We start from the raw sequence: 22,753 nt of genomic DNA on the forward strand, positions 1-22,753 counted from the left end.
TTATGTGTTAATTTATTATATTTTAAACATTATATATTAATATGATTCAAAATTTTTATTGATACTTTATCACTGCGAGAATATTAAGTGTTAATTAAATGTATATTTAAACATTACACATGAATATATAATACATCAATAAATGTCTGCTATTGCTTGCTAACCCAGTCTAATAGCTAATGGCTTTTGTTTTGGATGAAAGCGTCTCTTGAACGCCGCATGGTGCTCACCCCAGTGTGATGCAGGCCTCGCGCACCACCTGCGAGCGCAGATCTTTAGCCGAGAGCTTGAACGCCCCCTCGAGGAGCCGTAGCTGCTGGGAGAAGCCGTCGTAGTCGCACGCTCCGGCCAACAGAAGAGAGCGCACTTTCTTCAGCTGCAAACCAAACAATATATCACAATCTGTCTTTACAAAATATACTTGACTTTTAGCACTCTAAACGGGTTTATTTTGCAATCCTGACAAGTTAGCTTTACGTTTTCCTGCTTCTTAAACTATAGAACGAATGATGGACAAACTACTGATTTGAGTTCAAATGATTTGGATATTATGTATCCATCTTATCCCTGACGACCTTCCTGCATTTTGAATAGAGTGCCGAAGTGATGACGTCACTTTGTCGGAAGCTAGCGGCGCATGGGTTCCCTCGATCAAAAAGCTATGCATTTTCCCCATAGACTTTTGGAAAAATCGCAAGTTGTGACCCTTACACGTTTTGTCTATCAAGATAATCTTTACAAGTTAATCCAAAATGTATACATTTTGAAGTCTTATATGTAATATTTAATGTTAAACCCAAGTAATTTAATATTAACTACTTGTTTATTGAACTAAAATCAATGTTACATATGCAATCGTGAGAATATTCAGCAAAATAGCTCCCGTCATGTTACGTAACTTAACTATATCATGCGTTATAAATAAAAAGTCAACATTTTGAATGTTTACCTCAGTTTGTTTCTTCTGTGAGTTTCTTTTTGTGCTATTATGCTCAATTCTCACTATAAAATCTCTCACAGATTATCACTAGCGCTACCAGAAATACATTATGATTATCAATCTCTGTTTATGTAATAAAATCCGAATCATTCTCGCGATTCAATGCTTCACTGGTTATTTAACGGACATTGGATCCGTCAGACTGGACAAATTTTAAGGGTAATGTGACCAGAAGTATTTAAGACCCATCGAATCTGAATTAATGACATTTTAATGCTTTTTTAAGGCCCAAACTTTAAGGACCCTGCAGGAAGGTGACGGCGCCGTGTAAATCGAGTTTCCTCTCCCACTTCTGCTAGTTTTAGCAGAAATTAGCGAAAGGTCCATTAATATTACAGACGTCCTGTGGTAAAAATACATTCCTCCATCTACCCGTGTAAAACTAATCCAGTCCGAATAGGGCTTTAGTATCATTATATGCAAATATATGACCAAAGAATGATGCCATTGACCAATCACAGTCAAGTATTCCAGAGGGATCAGTTGTTTTATTCCATAATAAATGTGCAATGACTCACTGCGGCCACTCGCTGTTCCCAATCATGTTTGTCATCGGAGAGAATTTCTCGGATCTTGTTCATGGAGTCCTCGAGCTCTCGAGCGGAGTAGATCTGCGAGTCAAACAACAGCGTCATCAAACTCACTGAAATCTGGCGTCTGTCCAGAGATCTCTAATGGAAAAGCCATTGACCCGAGAGTCCTCTCAGTTCTCCAAACAGACGCTCCACACAACAGATCAATGGAATCAACTCATGATTCCTATTAGTTTTGTTTAAAGGATTTGGTCACTTTTAAAAAAACCTTTGCTGATGATTTACTCGCCCCCATGTCATCCAAGATGTCCATGTCTTTCTTTCTTCAGTCGAAAAGAAATGAAGGTTTTTGATGGATTTTCTCCATATAATGGACTTCAATGGGGTCCAAACAGTTCTGTGATGCTCGTTCGTGATTCTCCTGTTCGAACTCGTTTATCAAAATAAACAAATGTTTTGTTGTGTCATTTAGTTAATTCAACGAACGAAATGAACGAATTGACTCGGGAAAAGATTTGTTCATTTTGATAAATGAGTTTGAACAGGAGAGTCACGAACGCGCATCACAGAACAAGCATGTGTGCTTATAAAACTTAAATGTTTTAATTTTTTTTTAAATGACCGCTCGTTTCGCTTGATAAGACCCTTATTCATCGTCTGGTGTCGTTTAAAGCCCTTTGAAGCTGCACTGAAACTCTCATTTGGACCTTGAAGCGTTTGGACCCCATTGAAGTCCATTATATGGAGAAAATCCTGGAATGTTTTCATCAAAAACCTTCATTTCTTTTCGACTGAAGAAAGAAAGACATGGAAATCTTGGATGACATGGGGGCGAGTAAATTATCAGCAAAAGTTTTTTAAACGGCTCCTTTAAAAAGAGAGTTTTCTACTAATAATGAACAAACTATCATCAGGATCTACAGTAATATCAAGATTGCTTGAAAAGTTCAGAGACCTCTTTTGCATTTACACATTACTGTTCAAAATGTTGGGGATTTTTTACTCTCGTCCTCACTTAGGCAGCATTTATTTGATCAAAAATGCAGTAAAAAAAAGTGAAATATTGTTATCATTTAAAATTGATGTTTTCTGTGTGAGTATATTGTCAAAAAGTGATCAAACATTAATCATTTCTCCAGTCTTCAGTGTCACATGATCCTTCAGAAATCACTCTAATATGAGGATTTGCTGCTCAAGAAACATTTATGATTATTATCAGTGTTGAAAACAGCTTGTGGAAACCATGATTAGAATTCTTTGATGAATTGAAATAGAAATTCTAGTCACTTTTGATCAACTGAATGCAGAATAAAGTATTAATTTCTGACCTCAAACATTTGAATATTAAAGTTTGATTGACAGCTCAGTGTTAGTAACTCGCCTGTACGGTCGGCACATCCTCAAAGGCGCGGATGAAGTCTTCTTCATCGACAGCTCCGGCACCAGAGCTCTCCTTCCCTGAGGAGACGAGATGAAACAAGAACAGCGTTTTCATGCGATATCCCAATATAGATCCATCTAAATATATGTATATATATATTTAAATATATTATATATATATATTTATTCCAATTAAGATATTTTATTACTTTTATTAGAAAAACACTGGAGCACTGATCGGCCATTTAGAAGACCAAAACTATTATTAGTTTCATAAAAATAACATAAATTATGTGCTTCGGGCGACCCGATTTCAAGTCCCGCCTCTTGGACCTTTCTTGAGCCTGAGCCCGATCCCGTCCTCTCTCTCTCTCTCTCTCTCTCTCTCTCTCTCTCTCTCTCGCTACTGTCCTATCCATAGACTGTAAAAAAAGATGGACGACGCCCCTTCGCTCTCTCCCATTGGTCAGAAGTGAAGCCGCCAGTGTCCCGATAAGGCGCTGACATTTTGCACTTGAGTCTGCGCAAAAGCGATCTCGAGACCAGACATGCGCAGTCGTGAGCAGGAAGTAAAGCCGCGAAATCAAGGCCCCGCCCTCACTCTCGCAGAATCAATCGCAAGCACACGCTCCTGCACTTTTAAAAAAAATTAATTATAGAAATTTAGATATTAAATCTCAAGCTCAAATCTCCCAGAAAAAAGTTTTCAGTGACTACTTCGCTCAAAGAACCTGTCAATCACAGCTGTCAATCATGACGTCACACCACAGCGTCACGAAAAACAAACTTATTTTAAAAACAAATACTTGAAATTACATCAGCGTGATTAAAAACTACCCCTGGTCAGAGCCTGACTCCACCCACTGGCAATATTTGAAAATGCTGAAAAAGTGGGCGGACCAAGGCGGAGTTAGATGGGACGAAATAGATAATAAAACACTTTATCCTGATCGTTTTCAATATTCGCAATTCCAATTCCTGACTCCCTACAGTCGTTTTGACGACACAAGATGGTTTTTATACTGCAGAGGGCGTAGCTCGCGTGGTGAGCTGAAACCTGCGTACGTCACGAAGTGCGGAACATCCAATAGGAAAATTCAACTGCAGTAGCCACCGTTCAACCTGAAGAGGGCAGCACTGAGACGTTTTTACACCATATATTGTAGAAATAAAACACTTTATACACAAATGTCAAAAAATTTACTCGAATCAAAGACTGGTAGTAATAAAGATCCATTCTTACAGATCATTAACTAAAAAAAGTTGGTTTAGTGTTTAGTTACTCTTTAATGACATATATTTGAAGTGTAATTTAATTGTTTAGTTGGTCTCACGTGCCTGTATAGTTAACAGTATAGTTTATCTATACTGGGATCGGCCACCGGGGGGCGATCGAGACGCTTTGGCTTCACTTCAGGGCTTGTGCGGCATGCTTGGTCCAATCCAATAAAAAGGCAAAAACACTAATAATAACTAAAAAAACATAAACCGCTGAAACTCTGACCTGAGGAGCCCTTGGCGCTGGAAGCGGAGCTCGGCCTGCGCAGGGATCCCGTCCGACGCACCGATGACGCTCCTTTAGAGGACGACGAGGAGCGCCCTCCATCCGCCGAATCTTCATCCTCGATGTTCTTATCTGAGGAACGACAGAGAATCGCTCATTTAGAGCTAGGCAACTCTCTGAATCGCTCTTCGCACCCCGAAATATTAAAAAGTGTACATATAAGACCAGGCTGATGAAGCACAATTATTCTTGCTGCACCACATGATTTGATAAATTCAGCTGAACATCCTGATATTGTGTGTGTGTGTGTGTAGCTCTGAAGGACAACAGCTCCTTTGCTCAGGAAAAACCCAGTGTGGACGGATGACTCCCATCCAGAGAGGGAACCAGCACCGAGATGTGCCAGACCAGCGATCAATCGCCATGAATTATTTATGCGCACACACGTGCACGCGCACTCACACACACACACCTCAACCTTATTCATCATGCATTAATGTCAACACCTCTTTCCCACAATCCTTCACTGTGGATGGTCTAACACGCTCTGAACTACTCCAGAAACCTCCAGGGAAATAAACACACACACACATCCAGCTATCTATACGAGGACATACCATAAACATATAATGTCTTATATAAATAAACAGACTAACCCGAACCCTTGACTGAGCCCTAAAAGAGAAGTATGCAACCGTTCATACACTCCAAAACTACTACCAAAATGGTTTATCATCACATTTCTGGGATCAATTTTGTCTGCGAAGTGCAAACTACAACCCCATAAACACACATTAGTTATTCAATTCTAATTCTACAACCAATACAATGCATTTTCATTCCTTTGCACCCTCACAAACACGCTCTGAAATTGTACATTTGCACTCATATTGTTTAATGTTTTTAATCAAGCAGTTTTTCTTGCAGAGACTATTGAGAGGATCCATAACGCAGGTTGTGAAGGCAAAACCTCACACACTCACACACACGGTCAACATGCAGCATTTAATCACAGTTAGCAGTTTTCACACACACACACACACACACACACACAGCGCAGAGAGACAGACAGATGTGAGCTGCTATCATTCCTCCTGACCTACAGATCTCCTATCTGTCAGTCTGACACTGAGTGTGTGTGTGTGTGTGTGTGTGTGTGTGGCGCTCATGCAGTGGACAGTGAGACACTTACAGGCACAGATCCTCCGGCACACCAGCTTCCTCAACATATCGTCACGCTTTCCCACGCTGCCTCATTCTGACACAGCCTCCACCGGCAGCTCGACCCCTCCCTGCCTCCGTGTGTGTGTGTGTGTGTGTATGTGTGTAAACTGGAGAATGATGAGCTGAGCTATTACTGATGAAGCCCCACCCACAGATCGCTGGGTGGAGGAGAGCAGGGGGAGGGGCCAAGCACACGGGCTGCGATCACAATGAAACTCTAGCATACTGCATACTACAATAACACTGCTTACTACAAGATTACAATAATACTGCATACTACATGCATACTGCATACTAGAAGACTACAATTATACTGCATACTACAACACTGCATATTACAATAATACTGCATACTACAATAATACTGCATACTTCATTCATACTGCATACTACATGCATACTACAATACTGCATACTAGAATAACACTGCTTACTATAAGCATACTGCAAACTACAATAATACTGCATACTACAAGACTACAATAATACTGCTGCATACTACAATATTACTGCATACTACAATAATACTGCATACTACAACACTGCATATTACAAAAATACTGCATACTACATGAATTCTACAATAATACTGCATACTTCATTCATACTGCACACTACAATAATACTGCATAATACAAAATTACTGCATACTACAATAATACTGCATACTAGAAGACTACAAAAATACTGCATACTACAATAATCTTGCATACTACAAGACTACAATACCACTGCATACTACAATAATACTGCTTACCACAAGACTACAATAATACTGCATACTAGAAGACTACAAAAATACTGCATACTACAATAATCTTGCATACTACAAGACTACAATACCACTGCATACTACAATAATACTGCTTACCACAAGACTACAATAATACTGCATACTACAAGACTACAATATTACATACTACAATATTACTGCATACTACATGCATACTGCATACTATTTTTAGACGGTATATATACTGCTGTAATGATAAATGTGTCAGTATGTTGTCACATGACCTCACTTCAGCGCATTATTAATTCAGTGAATATCCAGTTGTCATCTCATAATAAAACTTTAATAATTAAAATAAAATATGTGTTCCAATTTGTGTAAAATGTATTGAATTAAAAAATAAAAATGTATTATGCCTTAGTATTTATAAAATATTTCATGAAAATAAATTAATAAAAATATAATATGAATAATAAAAAAGATTATTAATATTGATATTACTTTAATAGTAATTATTATTACTAATTTTAGAGGGCTGTGTTTTGCAGAGTCAAATTGATGGACGGATGCTAATTTTAATAATAATGAATAAAAGAGTAATTTTAAAATATCACAAGTTTAATTAAAAAACATTATTTTTATTAGTAGTTTCAAGAGGAAGGGTTTTAGAGAGAAGGAGAGATAAAGTTATGGAGAGGTGAGATAATTATTATAATAATCAATAAAAAATGCAATACAATAAATATAACTATAATAATAAGTTATTATTAGTTTAATTAGCAACACATATAAAATCACTCATAGCTTCTTTAACCTTTGGAAGTCTGATCCAAAGAGGAAGAGGTTCAATACTAGCGATATCAGTCCTGGATTATTCATCACAAACCAATCTGATAGCATTGCATTGTGGGATAAACTACATCAGTGACCATGAGCAGCACATTTTGCACAAGAGCACCAGAGAAGTATGTACTGGGTATCACATAAATGTACATGTATGCACTACATACAGCAGAAATATTAATAATACAGTATAGTAATATCACACCCTATACACAAACAGAAGTGTGTGTCTCATCTAAACAGCTGACTGAAGTATGACGTCATCATGACTCCTGATGAGGTCATCAGCTCCCGCTGACAAACACAAACACTGAGAACACTCAGCACTTTCAAGGAGTCACAACACATCTAAAACACACTGATGACGCGTTTCTGATAGAAAGACAATTAATATTCAGTAATATTATCAGATTTTTATTATTATTTTTAAGTCAATGTCCCCATTACTAGCATTATACGCTAAACGGTTTTTAAAGATAAAACTCTTTACATTCGATTATCATGAAAACAAATCTCAGAGAACGGTTGACTATGTACCGATGTTTTATTAGACCAAAGGTTCTGTTAAGTTGAGACATATTACATAGAAGTAAAAAAAAACACAATTACTATAAGTAAACTAAATATAAATATATTATGTAAAGTGCACAACCTTCCTTGTTCATTTTTTTTTAGTTTTTTTCTTATCATTACATTAAGAATTAGAAGATTAAATCTGATTAATTGTTATGAAATGGGACAAAAAAATTGAAAGGTCCTAAATATAGTTAATTCAAAAAAATTTAAATTATATATTAAAAATATAATTTCATAATTGATTTTGGGGTGTGCAGATGTTACAGTCCATTAACACATCAAACTAAATGATCTTACTCCCTCCTTTAATTAAGGCAAAAAAAAAACACACAATATATGATCAGAAATTCTCATTTTCCAGCCAAATTATTCTCTAACCTACTTTTAAAGTGTTTTGTATGAAGTGACGAGTAGTTTGACCGACCAGAGGTAAAAAAAAAAAAAAGTGTCCTATTTCAGCGGTGTGTCCAATCCAAAGCCGCTTATTTTTGTGCAGTAGTGTGTGTGTGAGTGTGGGCTGATCTCAAAATGCGAGTCCCACACACACTTTCACTCTTACGAAACACACAGAAGACGCCGTAAACAGTGTTTCTCTTTCCTGAAACGGCGCAGAAAGACCATGTTAAACTGCACAAACCTCCTTTAGATCTGGTGTGGGACATCTAATGCTGAAGCTGATGCCCGTCTCTCTCTGATTCACAAGCACAGGCGTCTATTCACCGCAGGCATGTTAATTGGCAGCTGAGAAATGCAGGACAAAAGCAACATTCAGCTGAAAACACACACATCGGAGGAAACTGAGGCTCATTTTCTCTTCATTACAGCCACTGTTTATGAAGCACAACAAGACAAACTCGAATCGACTTTAACTGTTGTTTTAAAACGGATTTTATTTGTGTGTGTGTTTAAAAAGTCTCATTTTAATGCTGGTAACTTCAGCGTTTTACTCGACTCGTCTCACTTCATTCATTTGTTCATTAAATTGTGTAGTTTCTTCGGCTATGTTCATGGTGTAAACTATACATGAATTGTTACAATTTAAAAGAACATATCCATGGCCCGCTTTTCCAAAAACAATCTAAAACTACATTTGTATTAACTTGATAAAAAAATAAAGAAACTTTTCAAGAGTATTAAATTGGGCGTTTAATTATCAAGGGTTATTAAATTTGATAATAGATACTTTAAATATATTTAAGATTTTAAATTCTAAAACTAAATTTGGATTAATTGGATTAAAAAAACATTTTAAATTTTTCTGAGAGAGGTACAACTATTGAAATCCAACTGTACTGTATAAAATATCTAGTTACAAGTGTAAATGGGGTCTAAAATCTTCAATTTGCTCAAATGATGTTCAAATGATGTTAAGAATGTGTCTAGTCTTCTTTTTGATCTAAAATTAGATTTTTTTTATACAACTGACTTTAATAAAAAGTTCAACCTTCAAGAAAAAAAGTGAGATGATTAGCTTTTCAAGAGTATTAAATTGGGTATTTAATTGGGTAATTATCAAGGGTTATTAAATTTGATAATAGATACTTTAAATATATGTAAGATTTAAAATTCTAAAACTAAATTTGGATTAATTGGATTAAAAAAACATTTTAAAATTTTCTGAGAGAGGTACAACTATTGCAATCCAACTGTACTGTATAAAATATATAATTAAAAGTGTAAATGGGGTCTAAAATCTTCAATTTGCTCAAATGATGTTCAAATGATGTTAAGAATGTGTCTAGTCTTCTTTTTGATCTAAAATTTGATTTTTTTTATACAACTGACTTTAATAAAAAGTTCAACCTTCAAGAAAAAAAATGAGATGATTAGCTTTTCAAGAGTATTAAACTGGGTATTTAATTGGGTAATTATCAAGGGTTATTAAATTTGATAATAGATACTTTAAATATATGTAAGATTTAAAATTCTAAAACTAAATTTGGATTAATTGGATTAAAAAAACATTTTAAAATTTTCTGAGAGAGGTACAACTATTGCAATCCAACTGTACTGTATAAAATATCTAATTAAAAGTGTAAATGGGATCTAAAATCTTCAATTTGCTCAAATGATGTTCAAATGATGTTAAGAATGTGTCTAGTCTTCTTTTTTATCTAAAATTAGATTTTTTATACAACTGACTTTAATAAAAAGTTCAACCTTCAAGAAAAAAAATGAGATGATTAGCTTTTCAAGATTATTAAACTGGGTATTTAATTGGGTAATTATCAAGGGTTATTAAATTTGATAATAGATACTTTAAATATATTTAAGATTTAAAATTCTAAAACTACATTTGGATTAATTTGATTAAAAAAACATTTTAAAATTTTCTGAGAGAGGTACAACTATTGCAATCCAACTGTACTGTATAAAATATCTAGTTACAAGTTTAAATAGGGTCTAAAATCTTCAATTTGCTCAAATTAGTGTTCTTTTTGATCGAAAATTAGATTTTTTTTATACAACTGACTTTAATAAAAGTTCAACCTTCAAGAAAAAAAAATGAGATTAACTTGTAATACTAGTGTAAGTGGGTTATGCAACAGGCGGTCAGAAATGCATGTGACCTGACAAGCAATCACAGTATATTATGAAATTTGTGCACGATTTGCTTTGCATTTTTATTTTGTGCATTATAAAATGCATGTTAAGTTCATCATGAAATCACAGAGCATCCCCATAAAGATAGAAATCTGATCACAAGTGGTCACATAAATACATGTGTAAACAAGGCCAGAGGTGATAACGGGAACGTTTTCCTCTGAAAAGCCTGAATGTGAGAGTAACAAACGCTATCAGAAAATCCCTAAACATCCCAGGACCCTGAAGTTGTGTGAACAGAGGACTATCAAATATTGAGTTCATGATCATGAATACTTCAGAGCACTTCAGATACCCGAGACGTGAAACACACGTGAACTGAACCAGCAAACGAGCCGTTAAACAGCATTAACACGCTCATGATCGCAGCTGAAGAAACATCCAGCTCAAGACATTCAGAAGATGCTAAACTCACACCTGAATAGAAACGAGTGCGACTATCAGACGAAACACTAGATCCTTACATGCATTAGATCACATCATCACACAAAAACAAACCCTAACACATCTTTAACACACACACTAGGACTAAACGCAGTAATGTTCATGAGATCTTACCGTCCCCTGCTGTCATGACGGAGGCTTGCTTTGAAGAAATATGGCTCTGATGTGTCTTGTGACTGAACACACACACACACTGCATCTGCAGCGACTCCCTCTCTCCTGACCTCACTCACATTTAAAGCAATAGTTCACACAAAAATGAAAAGTGTGTTAAGTTATCTGAGCATAACAGGACTGTGATGGAGTGCCAATATCATGACAGCCAATATCAAAGCCAACCACATGACAGTTTATCTTCATTTTATGTCAAGTTGTCATGACAAAGACACTGACAGGTTATGATGTATTGGTTTGTCAAGTTGTCATCTCAAACAAAGTCATATTTGCATTCAAAATGTCATTATTGAGCTTAGGACACTTAAAGGATTAGTTCACTTTTGAAACACTTTTGCTGATAATTTACTCGCCCCCATGTCATCCAAGATGTCCATGTCTTTCTTTCTTCAGTCAAAAAGAAATAAAGGTTTTTGATGAAAATATTCCACGATTTTTCTCCATATAATGGACTTCAATGGGGACCAAACGGTTCAAGATCCAAATGAGAGTTTCAGTGCAGCTTCAAATGTCTTTAAACCGACCACTCAAATGCCGTTTGAGCAGAGCCCGTCTAACAGAGAGCCTTGGCACTTCCTATTAGCCCCATTGTGTATCATCCTAGTTGCAGTTCCATTAGAATTCCACTGGGGGTGATCGCGGGCGAGAGCAGAATGAATGGGAGTCTATGGGGCTAAACGGCTAAATGTGTCTCTTTCACCTGCTTGTCGTTAAATTAACATAGATTTTATTGTTGATTCCGCAGGTTCAATATAGATTATAGGCCAAAAGTCGAATGAACGAGTACTTATGTCCTTTTGATTTCTTATAGGTTAGGCCGTTGTTGGCCGGAACAAGCTAGCATTCTGCTATTATGTGACGTCATCACGTTTTTGAACGGATTTTCAGAACAGATAAGTGAACTTAAAAATGCAATTTTCAGCTGAGTGTATTATCTTAGCCCTCCCTTTTGAATGCAACTTTCAAATTACTTGACAAAAAATAGAGGCAAAAAATGCCTCACAGAATAGAGCAAGCCTAGCATTTGTCCTTAGAAAAGTTACATTTTTGGAATAAGTTTTGAAATGAGCGATCGTTTCGCATGATAAGACCCTTATTCACCGTCTGGTGTGGTTTAAAGCCTTTTCAAGCTGCACTGAAACTCTCATTTTGACCTTGAACCGTTTGGTCCCCATTGAAGTCCATTATATGGAGAAAAATCCTGTAATGTTTTCATCAAAAACCTTAATTTCTTTTCGACTGAGGAAAGAAATACATGGACATCTTGGATGACATGGGGGCGAGTAAATTATCAGCAAAAGTGTTTTTTCAAAAGTGAACTACTCCTTTAATGACAGTTGTCACAAACATGCATAAAACGTCCTTCATATTCATAATATATGAAGGTGTCATGTCAGTCTTATGCACACACCCCTTCAAGTAAAGTGTTGCCTATTTTTTCATATGCATAATTCAAAGTAGAAAGGGTAAACAATGTATTCTTGTTTGTAAACTGTGAAATACTGATGGACAAAGTCTTTCCACATTCCACCGTCTCGAACGAAACCAAAACTAGGGTCACAAAACACACACACACAATGAAACTGGGGCAGCGAGGAAACAATAGCTGAACAACAGGAACAATCTCACCAGAGAGCAATTCACAAACACACATATAGAAGAAACCTCAGTTAACTTCATATAGCACCTGAACGCGCATTTAAAGCCGACAGCATCTGTTCCTGCTCACACACACACACACACACACATCACTGCGAACACGTCAAACAAAAGCAGGTTCACTCACCTGTGGACAGGATCATGTTCCCAGACCTCTGGACTTCATCAAACCGGCTGAAAATCACATTCAACCTGAACAAAACACACAGGAGACGAGCTTAATACAAGGTTAAACAGAATAATTCAACACACAAATATACATTGTCACTAGTTTATTGTAAAAAAATTAAATGTGTTATCCCAAAATAAATCACAACGGGATCAATAATTCTTATACATTTAAAAAAAAATCAAATTGAAGAAAATATGTTTTGTAAAATGTTGATGTCAAGAAAAGATGCAGTGATTTTAAAAATAATTATATCTATATATCTAATAATAATCCAGCTTTTAATGTCGTTTATATGTCTATGTGGTGTTTTTAATATGCTTTAAGACAAAACATGTGTAAATTCATCAGTCAACAGGATTGCTGGGTATTTTATCTCTAAAAACGTCTGTTTCCTACTGTCACAAACATGTGACCAATCCCGTCACAGGGGGGCGTGGCTTTTCTCCACTGACTTTCTATGATTTTCCGAAGGCAGTTGTGTTCAAACATAAATAGCTGAATTTACATTAAAACTAACATTTACACTTGCTGTCGTGTTTGTGATCAGGTAATCCGAGCAGCTGTGAGTGAGTGGAGGCGGAGCTAATTTGCATATTCATGAGTCCAAGTATACTAAATTAAGTTAAGGGTGTCGAGTTACATTCAAGCTATTTTAAGGCATGAAGAAGATTTTTTTTTAAATATGTAATTTTGATTATCTTGCATTTTGATAATTTGATTATTGTGAGTTTTGACTGTGATGTGTTTTTATTACCGTGACTGAGGCAGTCCCTTTTTCCCCAGATCCATCCTCACTCTTTCTCCCACGTGTCTGTAAATCTCCACCAGGCAGTTCATAGCACCGTCCCGAACCTGAGGGGAATTTATTTATTTATTTAACATATTTATTCATTCATTTTCTTGCAAAATACAGAATAAAAACAAACACCACATAGGGACACTGATACCTATCACTATATTCAAAAGTACTGCTTAATGTGTGCATTAATACAGTAATAATATTTTTTTTTTTAATATTTTAACATAATGTCTGTATTATAGCAAACTTGTACACTGTATTTATCAAGAGGATTTGAAGAGTTATGTCTGCTTTCTATATTTGTATTGTTCACTGTAATTTTCTTATTGTGTTTTTCTTTTAGGTAGACAATAAGATCTGTCCAGGGACAATGGATTAAAAACAGTATTTTTGGCTAATTTGTATTGCATTCACTTGAAGGAAAAAAATCTTTTTTTCTGAATTAACGAGTTAATTATCTCAGAATTACAAGAATTTTTCATGGAAAAACATTTTTGCTTTGTTTTTCTGAATTAATTAATTGATTATTGCACAGCATTGCATTGTGGTTTTCACGTAAAAATGGTAACCATTCATTCAGTATGTTATATAATCAAATGAGCATGTAGTCGCAGTCCCTGTGATCACCAGCAGGAGGAGCCATAGACTAGCAGACTAAAATCCATACCAAATACAGAATAAAAGTCTGATGTGAGGAAAAACACTCTCACCTGACTAGTGGGGTCTCCCAACAAATGACAAATGTGAGGAACAATCTTGCTAAGGGTTAAGCCGTGGGCTCCATATCTGCAGCACAAAGGAAAAAGACATTTACAATAAAATAGAATTTTAAATGAAACTAAACTGTAAATTTGATGGATGCATACACATTAAGAGTGGAAATAAGGCAAAAGCAAACAGCTTCTCTGGTCCTGTTGTTTTTATGTCTGAAACCGCCCAGCATTCGGTCCCAAACATACTGCAAAAAAAAAAAAGGCTTTTATCAGTTTTAACCACAGTTTAAAAATAGTTTTACTCTAAAGCAGGACAAAAGCGTTTCACCTGTGGATTGGCCGCTTGGTCCATGATTTTTAACAGAAGTGACTGTGCTTGATCTCGAACCTGGTCCTTAGAATCACCTAAACGATCTATTAAACTGGGCAGAACTGAGAGAAGAAGAAACAACACTTTATATATAAAGAGATTATTAGAATTTACATTGTTCTGAGAATCAACAAACGTATGAAAATCAGTGATAAAATGCATATAAGACATATTATTAAATTATTCACCTGTTCCTATTTGCGTTTTGAAGCGTTCCTGTAGTCTCGTCACTAGAGCGGAAACTATGTCCATTCCCAGCAGAGCCACCTTAAAAAAAGACAAAACAATACCTAATCTAAAAATAAGATAAGATAAAAGTAGGATATTTTAATAAAAACATCAATAACCTGCATTAAAGATTAAATTCAGTAACATTTTAATGTCAAAACCGCACGGAGACTCTTTTTTTGAAAGTTAGAGAGTGTATGCAAATTTAAAAGGAGCAAAGGATTGTGGGTAATGCCAACTGCACTGCATTTTAATGTCAGATAATCACAAAAATAAGAGTTTTTTGTGGTAAATAATCACTGAATCCTTTCAATTAAAACATTGTGAATCAAACAAGCACAGTATATCACATGAACAGCAGTGTTTGTCGTTCATCGCTGTCACCATCACTGTGAACGGCAGCGGGACTGAAGGAACACATTGGCTGCACTACTAGAGATAACCTTCCTTGTCTGGGGGTGGATTGGGATGTTCAATGAACGTGTAGTGAGAACAGCCCTGCTAACACCTAACCAACACAACTCGCATCACCTGAACTTCCCAGTTCAGGCTATGGTGCAATTTTTGGAACCCAATTAATGTACAATTTGTAAAGAAAGACTTACTGAAATAGATTTAATTAACATTTCACTATGAATATCTGCATAACATAGACACGTACATGTGTATCAATCTTTATTAAAACATACTATAATTCATGAAGAACACCCAGCATTAAATTGTCTTGAAAATGTATGATTTAAAAACAAACTTACAGTAATTAATAAAATAAAATATGTTGTGATTGTAGCAATGATCTGCATTGCATTGTTCACCAGCAATGTTTGCATGTTTTATTCAACAGTTTTGACATATATACAAAACATTTTGAATAAATTTGTTTCTTTTTAAAAATCTTTGAATCTATGTGTTTTTACCGGTTTTTACACATAGATTATAATAATATGCGACTATTATCTAGAAACTCTAGCGGCCTGCTATAGGCTAATCTGTGCCGCCAACAGTTTCATAATGAACTGGAAAAAAATAAAATTATATATATATAAACTTCTCATAATAACATAAAATGTGCTAACGTTATTACTTTGGTAAAGTATCTGTAAATGAACTAAAAATCAATATTAAATGGCAACAGACTGTGATTTAAATAAAGTAACTTTAAGTTTACAGTATGTATGTTTGCGCGACACTTGCGATCCGGTGTTTTCGGCGTCAGAGTCAGAGGTGTTGAATTTAGCGTGTATTCGGTAACTTATAGCTGGCACCAGTTATGCATTATTTACATATTTACATAATTTCAAACATTTTTGGAAGTGGATTACAGCACTTCTCTAGATTAGCAAAGTTAGACGCGTTTGTAAAGGGGTTTTCCCGCCAAAATAAAACCTCGACTGCAGTTTGGGTCAAAATTCCGTCAAAATAAAAGCTCGACTGCAGTTTAGTTTACGTCAAAATTCATTCTCAAAATAAAAGCTCAACTTCAAAATTGCATCAAAATAAAAGCTCAACTGCCGTTCCATCAAAATTCCTTCAAAATAAAAGCTCAACTGCAGTTTACACAAAAATCCTTCAAAATAAAAGCTCAACTGCAGTTTCCATCAAAATTCATTCGAAATAAAAGCTCAACTGCAGTTTCCATCGAAATTCCTTCAAAATAAAGGCTCAACTGCAGTTTCCATCGAAATTCCTTCAAAATAAAGGCTCAACTGCAGTTTGTGTCAATATAAAAGCTCAACCAAAGTTTCCATCACAATTTCATCAAAACAAAAGCTCAACTGCATTTTCCGTAAAAATAAAAACTCAGCGGTTGATCTCTTATATTCGGAAGTTTGTTTCCGTCATTAAATAAAAACAGAAAAGAAAAGAAAAGGTAATTGCGCAATTTGATCTTTTTATTTGGGTTTCATGTCCCCAGACCCCACAAGAGGAACAAAAGTCCATCCACATAGTCTCACAAAATCCTGTAGGAAACACTGCTATATATCGGGTTGCATGAACCAGATGCATGCTTTCTACAGATTACATGCCACATTTATATAACCACATGGCTTTATTACAACATTAGAATGTTTATTCCATCATCACATTCGTCCTAACTGTGACTTTGAGCATGTGTGAGGTAAAATAAGATGGCCCGTGTTGCAGTGGGACCCCTCGCTGTCCTCATTACGGAGAGTGGGGTGATTACTCTCGGCTGGGTTTCCAGGCCAGCTGTGGGACGAGCGCTCTGATTGGCTGAGGAGACTCAGGCGTTCGTGAGCCGTTAAACGCTTGCTAAAGGAGTCCAGAGGTGCGATGAACACATGCACGTTAACTATTGCACAATGTTAAACTTCATCACAGATCTATCAAACTAAAGACTGATTATCGATTCGATTTATCTAATTAAAATGTCTTTTATTCCCTAAATGTCTCTGAGAGTGTCATTACAGTAACATCAGTACAGCTATTACAACCTCATCACTCATGCTGAACTACATTCACTGTAGCCACATCTTCTGATGACTGCGAGTGAAATCCGTGGGATGGATTTCAATATGTGCATTAAAGAGATAGGCTAGTTCACCCAAAAACGACCTCACGTTGCATTTCTTTCTTCTGTAGAACAGAAACTTGAGCTGCAAAATTAAAAAGATGCATCGACTCTGCATGTGTTTTATGAACTTTATGCATCTGTAGATCAAAGACACACCAGCTGGAGTACAGGAGAGTACTAAAACCACAACGACCGGATTCACGTCACTTTTGTACAATTTTTCCACTCTTGCATCCCCACTGAGACCTAAGCCATCGGGAGTGACACAACAGTTTACACACAAATGAGAAAATCATCCTCATCTTGACCAACTTAACACAGTTTCACTTTAAAACACTCTTCAAGCACTCCTGCCATCTGTCATTGGTCAAAAAGATACAAAGAAACAAAAGAAAACAGAAAGCTCCGCCCCCAATCTCACGCCATTGGCTGTTTAATCAAATAAACAAATGATAGATCTCCACCAGTTCGTCAACTGACAAAACCATTAGACAACCATCAGGCTGCAAACACTGCGCTCTTCACACAGTCGGTGAGCTATTTTAATAATCTCAGGCTGAATCATCATCACTATTCCCACGCAGATACATGATCTCTCTCAGTGTAGGACGAGAGTTTAGTAATGTGAGAAGCGCTTATCAACAAAAGAGACTGCAGTTTTCTGTCAAAATAAAAGTTTAATGAGGAGAAATTAAGACAGACACACATATTATTGTAATTCTACACTGTCAATGTAAAAATAAAATATTATTATTATTCTATAAAATGTAATTTAGTGCAGGGCAACGATTAATCGCGTTTACATAATACATGTGTGTGTACTTCTTAATTATGACATAATTATTTTGTATATATAAATACACACACATGCATATATGTATATATATTTAAGAAATATGTGCATGTACATATTGTATGTATATTTATGCATAATTTATATTATATATAAATATTAATATTTTATATATAAATAACACATTTTTCTTAAATATATACATGCATGTGTGAGTGTGTGCATTTATACATACACTAAACACAAAGCTTTATTTTGGATGCGATTAATCGTCGCCCATCACTAAAATATGTATTATTTGTTATAGCCAAATTGGTATTTTTAACTCAAAATTTTGGTCAAATTGCGCAGCCCTACAAACACAGAACATCTTCCATTTTTATTGCATTTTCAATCGCAATGACAATTTTGATCAGAAAATTCCTATATATTTCATATTAAGTCGTACAGCACTAACCTTCATTAACACGCATGTGTTTTTCCGTCAAAATGAAGGTTTAATGGTTTAACGTTTGAAAGGAAAATAAGACAGCTATAAATATTAGTATTGTAATTGTACACTTGCAATGTAAAATTTAATTATTATACTATTTTTCTTATATACTCCTTTTATTTATTTTACAGTGATATATTACCATGGTAATAGTACATTATTTAGTTTTTATTTAGTCATTTATATTATTATTAGTATTAGTATATTATTATTATTTTTTGTGTGAAATTTTTTGGCGATCACATAATGTCAGTGGAAAATAACAGGCTTTATCTAAAATGATAAACAAACTTATATTTCATTCAGAACTGAAATTAATTAATAAAAATAGTTCTGTGTTTGTTTCGGGCTTTGAATGATAATTTTGATTAACAGACTATCAGACATGTTTAACCTGGTTCTCATATTTACAATAATATTACTTGTTAATTCAAACATTTTTGATAACCTATTTATGGTCAATGTGTTTGATATGAAGTGATTTTCTGCAACAAAAGATTGTTGTCAGGGTAAAGCATCAACCATCAGAATATAAATCAGTGAAAAATCAGACACATTAAAAGAAACAAGAATTCAATGCCAAAATAAGCATAAACCACATTTCTCATTTAATACACACTGCCAGCCATCTAAAAATGCAGTCCTGTGAAATTATAAACCAGAGTTTCCACTCAAACTCAAGCTTCAGAAAAGACAAACTCAAGCACAGTCCCGCTGAACTGGTGAGAACGGGAGTGAGTCGCCCTTCCTGAAATGATAACAAATGCCTTTATCATCCTCAGCAATCATTTCCACTGCTACAACATTAAGCAGCGATGCTATGCAACTCCAATGCAACAACTATATCATAGTCGTGCACACATATAAAACATGTATAAAAACACACGTATAAAACATGTATATGTTTAGTGAATTGTCAAAATGCTTTCAGCAGATTCAGATTCAAGTTTTAAGTTTGGTTTATTTATATAGCACCATTAAAACCATAACATCATTGATCAAATAAATAGAAAACTAATTTCACAAATTAAATTTTCACGAAAAGAGACGATTTTCAACATGCATCAGAACAGAGGAAGGCGACCATTTGAGCTTATAAAACTTAAACTTTTTTTTATTTAAATGAGCGATCGTTTCGCTTGTTCAGACCCTTATTCGTTGTCTGGAATCGTTTAAAGCCCTTTGAGCAGTTTGCAGTTTGCACTGAAACTGTCTTTTGGACTGTCTTGAACCGTTTGGACCCCATTGAAGTCCATTATATGGAATGTTTTCATCAAAAACCTTCATTTCTTTTTGACTGAAGAAAGAAAGACATGGACATCTTGGATGAATTACTTCTTTAAGACCCATTGAATCTGAATCTCAGACACTTTAATACTTTTTAAGGCCTTTTTTAGGAAAACTTTAAGACTTTTTAAGGACCCGCAGCCACACTGAATAGAGATAGAAGTTCAGATAGATATGAGAGATAGGGATATATCCAAACTCTCTCACCTTGAAATTGCTTGCATTGACCCATGAGGTTGCCAGACTGTCCATCATCCGGTCCAGCATGGTCTGATCATTTTCCAGGTCATGTGACTTCTGTCTGTCCAGAATGTAGTCTATGATTTCCGGTCCAACTTGAAACCGACGTCCAACCTCTTTCTGCGTGACCTGCGCCACTATGTACTCCATGTTGGGCTCCATGACTTCGTCAAGACTGACCACGGCTCAGGAAGACAACACATAAAAACTCAAATACTGGCCAGAAAACAACCTGTGACCTTGTCAATCCGAAGACCGAATCCGAGAGGGCGCAGGACGTGCGAATGCGGGTGTGTGGACGGCACCGGTGCAACATGTGTTGATATTAAAACCGACGGATCAAACACTGCTGGTGCGAAACCTTGTCAAACGGCCAGTCCATCACGGTAACGAAGTCCAGTTCCACGTCTCAGGTTCAAGTTCTGCAATGCAAATTAAAACAATTATTTATTCACAGGTCAAGTAATATAAAAAGTCTCTGCCATAAACTGAATGATCACTTTAAACCCATCAATCTTACATATAAATAGACAAAATATCTTACATGATGGTTGATGTGCTCGGATTATCTTTATAAATTAAAAACTTAATACTGATTATAAGCGTGTTTATAATACAGTTTTTTTATGATAAAGATGTATGAATGTACGAATATGTAAGAATAAATGGCTACACTTTATTTTAAAGGGGTGGTAAAATGCCATTTTCATAAGATGTAAAAATAAATCTCTGATGTCCCCAGAGTGTGTGTGTGTGAAGTTTTAGCTCAATATACCCCACAGATATTTTTATATAGCATGTTAAAGTTGTCACTTTTTGAGGGTTTGCAAAAACGCATTGTTTTGTGTGTGGCCCTTTAAATGCAAATGAGCTGCTGCAGAGGGCGGGGTTTCAAGAGCTCGCATGTGTTAGCAGCTGCGATCAGGCAGACACACGCTAAAATTACAGAAACTGTTCTGCCTTTAATGTGAAAACAGAGTCAGTCAAAGATGGAGAGAATAAGAAGTCTCTGAATGGTTAGTTGACGAATTTATGTTGCTTAACTATCTTCAATTAGCATATTCTCTCAGGATAATCTAAATCGCTCATATGGGAACTGTTGTGTGATGTACACAGAGTGACTTTCTATTGCATGTGAAAAGACGGATGATACAGTTCGAGCTGACTGGACTACAACAGGTCTTCCTCTCATCAACATGGACTGAGTGTTCTCAGGGGCGGGGCTTATGTAAATTGTAGGGTCGGTGATGTCACAAAAACACACCTTAAAAAAAGAAGGTTCTAGGAAACAAGCTACTTTTATTTTCATTATTGTTCTGTTCTGATTCTCACTAAACTAAAAGGATTTGTTGTGGGGAGAGAGGAACTAAAACACCCTGTGTTTATAATGCTTAATAAAATGCGACTTATAGTCTCCCCCTCTCAAAAAAACATATTTGTTATCATCCCTATTATAGGCTCAACTTCTCTTTTATTTGTCCTATGGTAAAAACAATGATCAACCATATGTAAACGCACAGTATTACTTTGAATTTTCAAATAACACAAAGTACAGTGTGGCAGTAATATTTTTATATATAATAAATGTAATGTAATAATTACCATATTCAAATACCTTGATATTTATGACATTTTATGGTGTGGTGATGATTTTATGGTATTCCCATGGTAATTTCTTGTAAGTGATTCAAATGGTAAAGATGATGTCACATGCATCATGTGTCACGTGAGAACATACATGTACCCTATATTTGAAGACATTAGCAGTCACAGTTCACCATTAAGCATTAATGAAGCAGCTGTTGTGATTGCTAACCTAACTTTAGCAGTGTTTAATTTCACCGAGCAGTTGTTTAGCAGCTGTCTGGCTAACAGATCTCAGTATAAACAGGACGGGCTGCATGACACTTAGATGCTAAACAAACCCCGGGCCTTTCAGGGAGAACTCAACGAGGATTACGCGCTAAAAAATACGATCAAAACACACGGATAAAACATTAGCGACGCTAGCAAGCGTCTGGATGTCGTTGCTTGGTAACGCCGATGAAGAATGTTGGTTGTGTTATTAGTGCACGAGGCCCAAAAATACAATGTTTACAACACGCGCGCGACCTTACGTATTTTAAAATATAAAAAAACTTAACGTGCATTTTTTTTTACACACAAAATATAACAAGTGCATGCTGAAAATATTCTTAACTGATTTATTTAACCTGCTTAAACATGATTCAAATAAAATGCCAAGCAAAACCGAGTAATATTAATACATGTTACAAATATTAGTATATATATAGTATACAGCATATATAAGTAGCTATATAATGCAAGTGTCATTTGTCTTGTTTGTACATTTTTCACTTGTTTGTGTTAAATGAGATCCGGAAGAAAACGTTTGATTTTAATGATGTTTAGATATTTTACTGAGGAAAAAAGATACGATACCACATT

The 22,753-nt window shown here is 35.6% G+C and overlaps 1 protein-coding gene and 1 non-coding gene across 2 annotated transcripts in view; one reads left to right on the forward strand and one right to left on the reverse strand.

The window, feature by feature from the left end:
• clasp1b (cytoplasmic linker associated protein 1b) overlaps positions 1–22,753 on the reverse strand; it is a 59,349-nt gene that overhangs the window by 35,964 nt on the left and 632 nt on the right. Inside the window, exons 2-12 of the mRNA XM_089124826.1 lie at positions 20,273–20,727; positions 14,917–14,995; positions 14,687–14,790; positions 14,512–14,603; positions 14,356–14,431; positions 13,601–13,698; positions 12,802–12,866; positions 4,418–4,549; positions 2,915–2,991; positions 1,519–1,611; positions 231–376 (exon numbers count right to left, since the gene is read on the reverse strand). Coding sequence (XP_088980952.1) covers positions 231–376; positions 1,519–1,611; positions 2,915–2,991; positions 4,418–4,549; positions 12,802–12,866; positions 13,601–13,698; positions 14,356–14,431; positions 14,512–14,603; positions 14,687–14,790; positions 14,917–14,995; positions 20,273–20,467 — 1,157 coding nt within the window. The 5' untranslated portion in view covers positions 20,468–20,727. The remainder of the gene's footprint in view (positions 1–230; positions 377–1,518; positions 1,612–2,914; positions 2,992–4,417; positions 4,550–12,801; positions 12,867–13,600; positions 13,699–14,355; positions 14,432–14,511; positions 14,604–14,686; positions 14,791–14,916; positions 14,996–20,272; positions 20,728–22,753) is intronic.
• Positions 15,398–15,528, forward strand: LOC120480855 (U4atac minor spliceosomal RNA). The gene has a single exon (XR_005623177.1). It is a non-coding gene; the product is annotated as a U4atac minor spliceosomal RNA (small nuclear RNA).

The sequence above is a fragment of the Pimephales promelas genome, chromosome 21, assembly GCF_988280905.1.
Source record: "Pimephales promelas chromosome 21, fPimPro1.hap1.1, whole genome shotgun sequence".
Classification (NCBI taxonomy): domain Eukaryota; kingdom Metazoa; phylum Chordata; class Actinopteri; order Cypriniformes; family Leuciscidae; genus Pimephales; species Pimephales promelas.